The sequence below is a fragment of the Onychomys torridus genome, chromosome 9, assembly GCF_903995425.1.
Source record: "Onychomys torridus chromosome 9, mOncTor1.1, whole genome shotgun sequence".
Taxonomy (NCBI): Eukaryota; Metazoa; Chordata; class Mammalia; order Rodentia; family Cricetidae; genus Onychomys; species Onychomys torridus.
This window is the reverse complement of record NC_050451.1, coordinates 6,267,776-6,280,324: the sequence shown is the minus strand read 5'-3', so window position 1 is coordinate 6,280,324 and position 12,549 is coordinate 6,267,776. Positions and strand designations below refer to the sequence as shown.

Here is a 12,549-nt window from a genome sequence, read left to right as displayed (position 1 = left end):
TCCTAGGCCTTTCAGAGACACTTGCTCGGTCTGTGGGTGTTTTCGCTCTGCTCATGAGCAATCTCCTCTCATAGCAGAGCAGTTCTAGGACAGGATCTCCATAGCACCCAGGACCCTGTTTGCAGAGAGCTTTCCCCACGGACTCAAGTGAGGGAGCCCCACAGCCTGGGAAAGCGGTGTCTGACTTCTAGGCCCAGTCGACAGCCCTGCATGCATTTCCTAGGAGTCAGGGCAGAAGTCCTTCCCTCCCTGCATAGCAATATCTTCTCCTCACCCCTCCCTCCCTGTGCACAGCATTGCCCTCTCCTCACCCCTCCCTGCACAGCATTGCCCTCTCCTCACCCCTCCCTGTGCACAGCATTGCCGTCTCCTTACCCCTCCCTGTTCACAGCATTGTCCTCTCCTCACCCCTCCCTGCACAGCATTGTCCTCTCCTCACCCCTCCCTGCACAGCATTGCCCTCTCCTCACCCCTCCCTGTGCACAGCATTGCCCTCTCCTCACCCCTCCCTGTGCACAGCATTGCCCTCTCCTCACCCCTCCCTGCACACATCATTGCCCTCTCCTCACCCCTCCCTGTGCACAGCATTGCCCTCTCCTCACCCCTCCCTGTGCACAGCATTGCCGTCTCCTCCCACCCCTGTGCACAGCATTGCCCTCTCCTCCCATCCCAGTGCACAGCATTGCCCTCTCATCGCGTAGAGCCCAAGAGCTCCCACCTCCAGGAAGCAGACATGCCCAAACATGCCCTCCTGGCCAGTGCAGCCGCTTGGATGGCATCACCCGCTTCTGTCACACAGGGGAAGCTGAGCAGGAGGAGTCTGGTACCAGGTACCACTTTACCACCACACTCGGTGAATGCAAAGCACCACACATAAAGGTGCCTGTCTGCTGTGTTCCATGCCATGTGCTGACCCGCAGCCCAAGTGGCTGTAAAGCCTGAAAATGGAGCAAGCTCCAAACGAGGCGTGCGGTGACACCAGGCTTCACAGCTCAGTGTGCAATATGTGACTGGGCCTCACCCATTCTCTTCTTAGAAACTGTATCTTTAGTCATAACAGATTTAAACAAATTTTTACCCAAGTTTGTTTTAAAACCTTGATAAGGAGACAACCGATTGTATCTGTGGTTTACACGTCTCTAGGATGACAGTGTGTGTCAGCCTTAGCTTAGTGGGATGGCCTGCATGGTACCTGAAGCACGTGACCAGAGAGGGTACTTGTTTATAGTTATATCTGGGATGTCCCCAGGGGCTCATGAATTGAAAGCTTGAGCATTGTCTTAGTCAACTTTAACTATCAACTTGACACAGCCTAGTCCCATGGAAGGGAATCTCAGTCGAAGGCCAGCCTGGATTGGCCTGATTTGTGGGCATGTCTGTGAGAGTGTCTGGACTTTTTAAGTTGATGTAGGAGGACCTAGCCCACCATGGGCAGTGCCACTCCCACAGCAGGTGCTCCAATGCTGCATACAAAGAGCTAGATGAGCATGAACCTGTGATCCAGCTAGCAAGCACACTCCGACACAGTTCCTGCCACCTTTGGCTGGGAAGTGAGTTCTTTGGTTGAAGGTAATGCCATGTGAAATACCAAGTGGGAGTGTCTTCCCGTTTCTGCTTTGAGTTTTCCCCTTAACTTCCCTCCAGGATGGACTGTGACCTAGAATAGTAAGCGTATTTTTTTGTCACAGCAACAGAAATGAAACTGGACGGCCACCAACACAGGAATGCTTAGTGGCAAGGCCTTGGGAGAACGATGGGATCATAAGACTTCTGACTTCATCAATGGATCCATCTGTCAACTGGTTCATGATTTGTTGATGAGATACTGTGAGGTGATGGAATCTTAGGGGGTGGAGCATAGTTGAAGTGAGTGGGTCTTGGGTGTCATGTCTTATTCTGGGCTCCTTTCTCCTTTTCTGCTTTCAAGACACCATGAGAGAAGCTGCTCTGCTCCCTGCAGGCTCCCTGCTATGAGGTTCTGCCTCCCTGAGGACCAAAGCAATGGGATCAAGTGACCATAAACCTAAAGCTCCAAATCTGTGAGCCAAAATAAACCTTCTCTGTTAAGCTGATTTTCTCCAGGATTTTTCCAGTCAGGGAAGGCTAACAGGATACCTGCTCTGCCCATACCCAGAACTCCCAAAGTCCTGAAAGATAAGAGCAACATCCCTCCCCATTTTATAGTTGGGAGATTTCGGGGCTCAAATATAATTCATTTGCAGTTTTTGACTTGCTTTGTGGATAAAGAAACTTGAATCTAAGTCCAGGACTCTTTAGAAAGTTCTCAGGCTCACAAAAGGAAGACAGCCCCTTCTCCACCAGTCTCAGTGGGCCTGTCCAGAACCAGCAGTACTAAGTGTAGCCAGTGGATCTATCTGCCAAAGGACAAAGGGTGAGGTTGACTTTGGGGATACCAGGTGTCTCTGACTCCAGGCTACTGAGCCCTTTGACCTCCTCAGGTCACCCTTCAGTTCTCTGTCACCCCAGCCATCCATTCTGTCTTTTGTGGTCTCTATGGGCCTCAGTCCCTACCTAGTCCTTCTTCCTTGTACCTCTGGAGGAAAAGTCCATAAGCCCTTTGGTTCTTCCTCACAGGGACGCAGGCAGGGGAGGGATAATGAGCCTTGGATTGTCCAGTCTCTGGTCTCAGAGGACAGATGCAAATGGAAAGGAACAGGAGCTCCCAGTGAAGAGCTCAGATGGTAAGGAAAGGCCATCACTGCTCCTACCTGGGCTCCAAGATGCCTTACAGACTTAACTTTAGGAAGCATGGACACAGAAAGCTGGGGATTGCTGGAAGTTCCCTGGTCCAGCAAAACTAGGTGGGCTCCTTGAAAAGCAATGGCCTTAGAAACCAGCGTCCTGAGAAAACACCAGAATTCCGAGCTCAGTCCTGGACCCCAGGACTGGTATTCTTCTCTAGAGTGATCCAGCTGAAGAGGCCCTGGGATGAGGTCCTGGGCACTACAGGTACTAACACAGAGCAAGGACAGAGATTTGTGCTATGGAGAAGAATGGAGTATGCCTATGCTGGCCTGGCAACACATGGTTACCATTAGCTTTGCTCATAGCCCAGCTGGGTGTCCTGGAAACAGCAGTGATGGCTGAGGCAGAATGGCTGCCAAGAGAGCTGGCCTGCCGCCCTTGGCTTTGGAAGAGCCAAGAGTACTGCAGGGTCCTCAGGAGTGGGTCTGCTCCCCTGATGTCCTCTGCCCAGATGTTGCTGCAGGAACCAAGAAGCACTGTTGGGTAGGAGCAGCCTACAAACCTCAGTGCTCTGTGACCCAATGGAGCATGGGTCTGGCTTCCCCAACCATGCATGCAAAAGTCCAAGCAACACACTTTGAGGGGGGGAAAAAAACCAAAAAACCAACAGGCTCACAGTAGGACCCCCTAGTAAGAATTGGATCCCCTTCAAACCAAGCACTATTCTCAGCTCTTTATTTATGGTTTAACTTTAGTCACAATGATGAAAGTTTGTTATAATTCAATGCATGGAAAGTGAGACAATGCTATATAAAGTTGACAAATGTCTTTGAATTGTTTTAGTATCTTAAGGTCACAGAATCATTTGGACACATGTAGTATGGTCCACAAATGCTTAATGGTTCTCAGTGAAAGTCATAGCCATTGATAGCAGCTAGCCCACACAGGGGCCACTTCCTGTGGGAAATAACCTAGCCAGGTGGTTGCCATGGAAACAGCTCAGCACTCCAGACCCCCAGGCCCCCAGTAGTTGTCAGTTATTCCCCAGTTACCTGTGGTAACTGAGCTATTCCCTCTCCCCAAGCTGGGATCCACTCTGGAAGCGGGAAAGATGGCAGTACCAGGGCAAATCACCATCTCTGCATTCCCCCCTTTTCCTCTAGGAAATGAGGGTTTACAGGAATAACACCCCAGAGAGCACGGGTACAGAAGCAGAGCCACCCGAGGATCTGGCCCCCCTGCTGGACTTCTTCAACAGCTCTAAAAACTTGATATCCTGGAACTCAGGGCATAAAGCAACAAAGCCGGAAATATTCTGATCAATAGGTCTGGTATTCAAGGGAAATCGACCAACGGGGACAATTTAGATTTCTTATTGGATAATTCTGTTTATGGTACTGATGAGGACTATACCTGAGAGGCAGAGGACAGGAATGCTGGGTATGTGGTAATAGCACGGTCCACAAGTGATTTGTCCCATTTTAATGACCTTCTGGAACTCATGTTATAAATAGGAAGAAGTCTATTCATAAGATCCTAGGACCTAAGCTCATTTAATTTAAATACAATGTCTCTAAGTATGGTTTTGCTCCATTTTAATGTACAATGGATGTTAGAAGGGTATGCAAACCCAACATGTGGGCTTTGTTTTGCACTTTTCTGGAAACTGTACCAGGATCTGGGGTTCTATGAGCAGCCCTAACCCCAGAATTCAAGGCCCATCTGTGTCCATACATACTTGTGTCTGTCACATGTACGTCAAGAGTATTACTGACTTTTACATAGCTGTGACCAAAATACCTGGAAGACACTTGAAGGGGGAGGAGTTCCTTGCTCATGGCTGCAGAGGGTTCAGCCCATGGTTACTTGGCCTTGAGTGCTCAGGCAGAACACCATGGAAGGGCAGCAGGTGGAGGAGGCTGCTCTTTAGTTCTTGGTGAACAAAAGCAGAGAACAAACCAGGACAGGGCCGGTGACAAGGAAACACCCAGAACTCGACCCCAGTGACCTAACTCCTCCAGCTATGTGCCATCTCCTTAAGTTCCCAGGACCTCCCAAAATAGTCCCATCCACTTGGGACCCAGCCTCAAACACATGAGCCTTTGGTAGGGACATTTTATGCCCAAACCATAGCACCATGTCTTCAAACACATCTTATGGAGTCTTTAGGAATCACCTAGAAAATATTATTGTCCTCTCTGAAACTCAGATGTATCAAAAGATATACCCAAGACCAGAGAAGGCAGGCAGAGATGTGTGGGAAGAAACTTATCAGAAAGTTCCTTCATAAAGGTAATCCTCAGCTGTCTGTGGATTTTCTAGAATAGAGTATTTGAGATACAGCTAGAGTCAGAGCCTCACCTCTCCTATTATAGGGATATCATCACGCTGTCTGTCTCATGGGAACCGTGCAGGCTACACAAGGATGTGGAGGAGTAGAAATGTATGCCTGGTCTATAATAGGTGCTCAGACAATGTTCTTGACAGCTGAGAAGGGCTTTAGATGCTGAGCACAGGTGGTCACCCTAAAGCCCATGCTGGCAAGGGACAATGAAGAGCCAGTTATAATCCCCATTCCTTGAAGTCTTTCTATGAGGCCTGGAGGAAGATGCCAGATGCCCCTGTGTGTCCAGTCTGCCATTACTGGCCTTTCTTTGATTCCTGGGTCCTGCCTGAAGTCCCACGGGGTCTGCAGCTCCAGTCTGCCCAGGCCCTGGTGGAGCGGCCCTTAGCACACACCCAATCTAGAAACTGCTAGTGCCTTTTTAAGCTCCAACAGCTGCGAGCAGAACAGCTGGGAAACAAATCTATTTGTTCATCAACTGTGGAGCATCTGTTATGAGCCAAATTCCAAGGAGGATGGGTCACATGCATGGTCTCTGCCTCACACAGAGTTCTCTGAAAGGGAGGCAGAGGGCCAACACCCACGGGCAAACATTTGCCACAAGCTCAGAGAAGCAGCTGAGGACTGGGAATGAGGGAAATGCTGGGATAGCTTGATGGAGCCGCAGATGCCATGGAGGAAGGTACCCAAGGGCAGAACAATGACCCCCAAGTCAGGTGGGACACACTCAGGCTCTAGTGTCAGGAGAGCTGGCCTGTACCCCTGGCTCCATTTCAAGGGCTGCATGCTGTTCTCTGCTCCCCGTCAACCCCATCCAGACCCTGGAAGCTGCCGATGAACCTTTGTCTTCTACGCTTGCTGGTTTTGGTTTAATTTCAAGGGGGAAAGCATCCAGGGACTCCTGTGCTAGAGAAGAGAGGCTGTGAATGCAGGATCCTTGAGCCCTCTGGTTGCTCCAGCTGGACAGTGGCAGAATTGCTCTCCTATACCACCTCTCCCACAACAGCAATTCTTTTTATTTTGTTTTATGTGCCAGGATGTTTTGCCTGCACGTATGTCTGTGCACCATGTTCATACCTGGTGCTGGAGGAGACCCTAAGAGAGTGTCAGATTCCCTGGGACAGGAGTTACTATGTGAACCGCCATGTCGGCAGTGAGAAGTGAACCCAGGTTTTCTGGAAGCCCGTGCTCTGACAACAGCGGCTCTTCCAGTTCCAAAACCTCTCCTCCTCACCCCTGAGCAACAGCCTCCCACGGTGTCAGTCCCTGGGTGCCCATCCTCCCTTCCTGGTTTCCCCAGTCTTGTCCACATCTCTGGGGAATATCCTCTTCATAGCTGTCATTCAGTTTCCCAGTTTAAAGGTCCCAGTGAGCATGGGCAGAAGCTAACTCCTCCCAGATCCACAAGGTAGGGTTCGTAGTGACAGTGATGTGTGATTTACACACATGTCACCAGAAATGTGCTCAGGGTTTCAGTGTCTCTTCCTTCCCAGCTCTCATATAGGTGCATTCCTGTCCCTCAAGTCTCCATGAGGGAGGAAAGGGATAGGGGCTGGGTCCTTGGCTGCTAAGTGAGGAGGTGTCATTGAAACTGGGCTCAGTCTGTCTTGGTCACTTCTGGACCAAGCAACTGTGTCCCCAACTGGTTTTGGAAATTCTGGGGGGAGGGTGTATATGAGGAGCATTCAGAGGGGGCTTTAAAGACAGGAAAGCTTGAGGAGGCAGCCAACACCACGGAAGAAGGTCAGCTGAGCCAACCTCGGAGAACAGAACAGAGGCAGGCCGCCGGGTAGATTCTCAGAACCACTGGACTTGGGAAATTGAGCTTAGACAGAGATGGGCTCTGCTTAGGATCGGCAGCGTTCCTAAGGAGATAGGAGTCATGGAACAGAATGCCTGAGGAAGAGAGCAGGAGAGAAAGGACTGGGCACAGACTCCAGGGATCAGGGACACTGACAAGAAAAGAGGAGGCCCCAGACTGGAAAAGAGCAGAGGGACACTCTCCAGCCCCACCTGCCTGCCAAGAAGACATCTGCAAGTCCCTTGGTTCAGGAATTTGGCTCCAAAACTCACTCTTAAGAAGGTGAGCCAGAATGCGGTGCCAGGCTGCTCCAGGCCCAGCCTCCTCCGGAAGAATAACATGATAGTAGTTAAGGAACCCAAAGCCCCAGGAAGAGACGAGAGGAAGCAGAATTTTGCTGATGTGACAGTGGTAGTTTATTTCAGCAACACCTGTGACAGGCAAGTCTTCTCACTCACTTTGCTTTCTGATTCCAGGCAAACAATTACTGACCCAGGATGCCTTCCCACCAAGGTGATACTTTGCCCGCCATCTTCCGTCTGTGTGTGGGTGGGTGGCTACCCATTCCAGACATGACCTTATCTGTTTTCTTACCTTTAGATTTCCTCTTGTGAAACACCGACTGCCAGGCGATGACCAGGGTGAAGAGGAGAACGCTGAGGATCCCCACGCAGCACACAAGGACAGCATACACATAGAGATCTGAAGGGCACATGATCATAAACATTAACAAAACAAACCAAATGTAAATTATAAATCTTTTGGGGGGAATGCACAAGAGGAAAACCTTCAGATCTAAATCTTGTCATCAGAGGCATTCTCCCTATGAGTAAACCTTGATAGCTAAGGTCACAGCTCAGAGACAGACCACCCACCCAGCATACATGTTCAATCATTAGAATAGGTAAATCTGATTCATCATAACTGAAAACTCGAGCTCTGTGAACATGTGGAGGGTGAAAATACAAGCTGCAGGTTGGGAGAGAGCACTTAAAACCAGAGATTCAAACAGGGAGTTGTATCTAACACATGTCAAAAGCTCTCCAAAAACGACTGTGAAAAGTAAGCAAAGAACCCCCCGCCCCCTGGAAAGTGGGCAAAGCTTACAGAGACATTTCACCAGACAGAATACCCAGGTGGTAAATAGACACATCAATACATCCAACTTGCTCAGTCATGGCAGGTATGTAAAGGAAGCCACAGCGAGACTGTCTACACACCATTCAGAATGCTGATAAGGATGAACCTAAGTTAGGTCACACCAACTGGGCTGGGAGTGATTGAAAATGGAAGAGCTAGTTTGGAAAACTTTTAGAAATGAAAACACTCAAGTCTTTTATTTTTTTAAAGATTTGTGTGTGTGTGTGTGTGTGTGTGTGTGTGTGTGTGTGTACAAGTACCTCCTGCAGAGACTAAATAAGAGCATCAGATCCCCTAGAGTTACAAATGGTTGTGAGCTGTCCTGTGTGGGAGCTAGAAACTAAACTTTGTCCCTGTGTAATGGGAGCAAGGGCCCTTAACAACTGAACCATCTCTCCAGCCCCCTAAATGATTATCCTAAACATCTACCATTGACTATTCACTGTTTCTAACCCTTTTCCCCATAACAAAGAATTCTAGGATGAAAATTCATAAATGTGACACTTCCTTCATCTCCCATTATGCTCTCAAGATTTGAGTTTCTAGCCAACCTCCAAGTAAACAGGAACGTTCCCTTGCAAAAACCCTTGAGCTATAGAGAAGCAGACTGATATCTACTTAACTGAAAGAAAACCAGTGTCCTGCGGTGGCATGCAGCAGGTTTGGCAGTGGGTGGCTTCCAAGGGGAACTTGGAGATACATGTGACCAATGACCCAGAAGGGAGAGACAACGGACTTACACATCTAAGTTCTTTTGAGTCTCCTGCTTGGCCAGAGCCCTAGGGAGGCCTAACAGATGCCATGCCTGGAGTTGGGAAGTCCTTTCATGTTCTTAGAGCTAGTCAATATTTTTTTCTAAGCTAGACTGAGTAGATTTCTATTCTGGGCTACTTAGAAGTTTGAACTAAAAATTAAGCATAGTTGTTTCTCTGTGTCTCCAGCTTCCACATCCTCAAATTCAATCAATCATGGATCAAAAACTATTCAAAAACAGCAACCTTGGGGCCTAGAGAGATGGTTCAGTGGTTAAAAGTATTTGTTATTCTTGCAGATTATACAGGTTTGGTTCCCAGCACCCACATCATGGCTCACAATTGTCTGTAACTCTAGTGGTACAGGAACCAACACTCTCTACTGCCCTTTGAAGGCACTAAACACATGTGATGCATAGGTATACATGCAGGGACACATCTATACACACAAAATAAACATAAATAAATGAGGAGGTATGGGTGAGACTGTACCCCAGAGGCTTATATATTTGAATCATTGGTTTGCTCCATACCAGATGGAACTGTTTGGGGAGGATTAGGGGGTGTGGCTTTGTTAAAGAAGGTGTGTCACTGGGGGTGGGCTTTGAGGTCTCAGAAGCCCACGCCATTCCCAGTTAGCTCTCTGTGCATTTGAGGATCAAGATGTGAGCTCTCAGCTACTGCTCTAGTGCCCTGCCTGCCTGCCTGCCTTTTGTCATGCTCCCCACCATCACAGTCATGGATTCTAACCCTCTGGAAATATAACCCCCCAAATTAAATGCTTTCTTTTATAAGTTGCCTTGGTCATGTTTTTTTGTCATAGCAATAGAAAAGTAACAAAGGTAACAAATCATGGGGAAAAAAAACTGATTGCAGTGAAGAGTAGACATTTTTTTTTCTTGTCATACTTGGTCAAATACCACATTATTAAAACTGTTTATGTAGCGCAGGTGTTGTACTAAGTATCATATGTCATCCAGAGATGAAGACACACATGGTTATATTCAAATACTACAAGATTTCTTTAAGGTACTTATATAGCTATACATTTTTGGTATCTTTGGGTTGGAGAAATAATAATAAAAACCTCCTATGGATAGTGAGGGAAAGGTGTAAGTAGGAAGTGCCACAGGACAAGGAGAAACACTTCTTTTGTTTTAGTGAGATGGGGATCTCTATGTAGTCTCACCTATCCTGGGACTCGTATATAGACCCGACCACTTTTATTAATGGTTAAGAGAAGTAACAGATGGATGGACAGAAAGAAGTGTCTCCCATGAGGATCCTGGAGCTACAGTGGAAGCCGAGGGGAGCTGGAGGGAGAGTTCCAAACGCAAGAATAAAGCACTGTGGAAGGGTTCCTTAGTGCATCAAATGCTGGACATAAGCAACCGTGGGGTCTTCCCACGCAGAAGCTGCTGGGAAAGGCCTGGTAGAAGCCAGGCTACATGGGGAGGAATGTCACGGGGTGTGAGGAGGTCCAGTTGGAAACAGAGTGGCTTCTCCACAGTAGTAAAGTCCAACTGCTTCTGTTCAGGGGCACGTGTGTCCTCGTGTGTGGCTTCATAGACTGATTGGAATGGTTAGGGAAGGCAGGCTTGTCCCGTGGCTTCAATAGCATGAAACTGAACAATGGGATGCATGGATTCTGAGAGGGATGAGTCATGATGGACCGAGGTCACAGACTGGAGCTGAGGACAGGATACCGGGATACAGGACAGTCCAAATCCTGTGACCCCAAAGCCAGTCCTGGTTTATTCATTGTTGAGCAAATTACTCCAGGAACTTGGCTGGCTGGCCTGGGAGGAAAAGTGGTAAATAACCCAATAGCCTTGCTGGGCCAGACAGAACTGGGGCAGATGCAGACAAAGCTGCTTCTAAGGGAGTCAGATGTCAGCCCTGATAAAAAGGCAGGGTAATTTGGCTTCTGTTTCCTTCTTGGAGGGGAGGTTAAAAACTGACTTACTAAGTTTCTATGCCCCAAGATAAAGGCATCCTTGCCCCTCAATGTGTGGGTTTATGTGCTCTCTATGTTTCCGGACTGAAGGGACCAAGGAGGAACAAGGCTGCAGGTGAGCTCTGAGACTGTCCTTTTTGCCAGAAGTCCCTCAAACACACCACACACATCCCGGGGCTGCTCTCTCCTGGTGGGAGGCAAAGAACTCAAGGTCTAGTTGTGGTTTCTGATCTCAGCCTAGCCGTGGCACAGAGGGAGCTGGCTCTCCCCAGGCAGCTGTGCCTGCAGAATCATAGAACATCTGGCCAGTGTGTAATGCTCTGATGCTCCACCAAACACGGAAGCCCTGGGGGCAATGGACCCCCGCCAGTAGACACCATCCACCCGCATGTGGGTCTTCATGTGTGGGCAACAGTGGATGTCTGTCTGCTCTGCTCTTGGAGCTATGGGATCCTTAAAACGTGTCACTTCACAGGAAGAGGAAAACTGCACGTCCACTTTCCCTAGATCAGGCAGTGACCAATACTGAGAAGTTCTGACTGTCTCCTGTGCCAAGCATTTCCTTTACTACATAAAAGGAAGGCAAACCTGTTCAAAACTGACTCTGCCACTGACCCCAGGTTTCTCTGTAAACAAAGGCTGACCCAAAGCCAGGGCCACAAGATCAGAAGACTACAGAGTCATCTTTTCATAGTGACAGCTCAGGCAAGTTGCCCTGTGTTCTAGAGACTGGCATTCTGGCCTGATGTCACTCTTTCTTCACACGTGCCCTTTAGTTAGTGTGAAAAAAAAGGAATCTATTTCTAAAAAGATAGATCAAAAAGTTTTGAAATCAAGTCTAGACGAATAATGTTGTTTAGAGAGTGAAACTAAAACTTTAGACCTAAACTTAATACAACCAGCTTTTAAATACCCCAAGGCAGGGAGGCTGGGGTGTGCAGTTTTATAGTAGAGTACTCATAGCATGCATGAGGCCCTAGGTACCAAATGAATCAATAAATGAATGAATGATCCCATAATACTGAGCATTTGGCTCTGTGGCAAAGGACAAGCACAGACTGTGCAACACACTGAATTTCATTCTGTCCAAATATGTAATAAAATAAACAGATAAACACAAAATAAATGAATACATAAATAACAAAGTAAAATATTCCCATGCCTACACACTCAATAGCAATAATAAATATCATGTTTTAGTACCCAAATCTGTTTGCAATTCTGTGTTTTGCCACTGGACTGCTAAAGACACCACTGCCATTTTTAGACAAGCTGCAAAAAAATCCAGGTCTCTTCAGAGCAGATGGCGGGGCCAGCAGGCTGCTGTGGCTATGCACACCACAGGGAGGCCAACACAGGGTGGCAACGCTTGTGTGCCAGCTCCTGCCCATCCTCCCAGACTGCCAACCAACTCAGGCAGGACAAAGGCACCTGTTGCCTGCAACACAGAAGAGTATTCAGTGCGCTGCTTTGAAAGTGGGTGACCCCAGCATTCCTTAACACAACCAAGCACCTCCCCCTCACCCCCATGCATGTGTGCACGCGCGCACAGACACACAGACACACAGACACACAGACACACAGACACACAGACACACACACAACCACAGTCAAGAAAGCAAAAGCCAGGGTCAGTATTCTACATTTCCAGTTCAAAGGCGAGAGCCTGGGGAATAGCTGTTCCGGCAATAAAACTCTGTGTACTTCCACTAGTTTTTAATGTAGCCTGTAATACCATCTTGCTCAGGGCAAAATACCTGAGTGATAGCCCTGAGGGATTTTAACTCACTCCAATATCTCATCAAGAGCCCTGACAATCAATGCTTGTTTTGTTGGGCAGGCACACAGC

General features: G+C 48.2%; 1 protein-coding gene across 1 annotated transcript in view; it reads right to left on the bottom strand.

The window, feature by feature from the left end:
- Vstm4 (V-set and transmembrane domain containing 4) overlaps positions 1 to 12,549 on the bottom strand; it is an 85,934-nt gene that overhangs the window by 44,587 nt on the left and 28,798 nt on the right. The window contains exon 4 of the mRNA XM_036199685.1: positions 7,446 to 7,553. Coding sequence (XP_036055578.1) covers positions 7,446 to 7,553 — 108 coding nt within the window. The remainder of the gene's footprint in view (positions 1 to 7,445; positions 7,554 to 12,549) is intronic.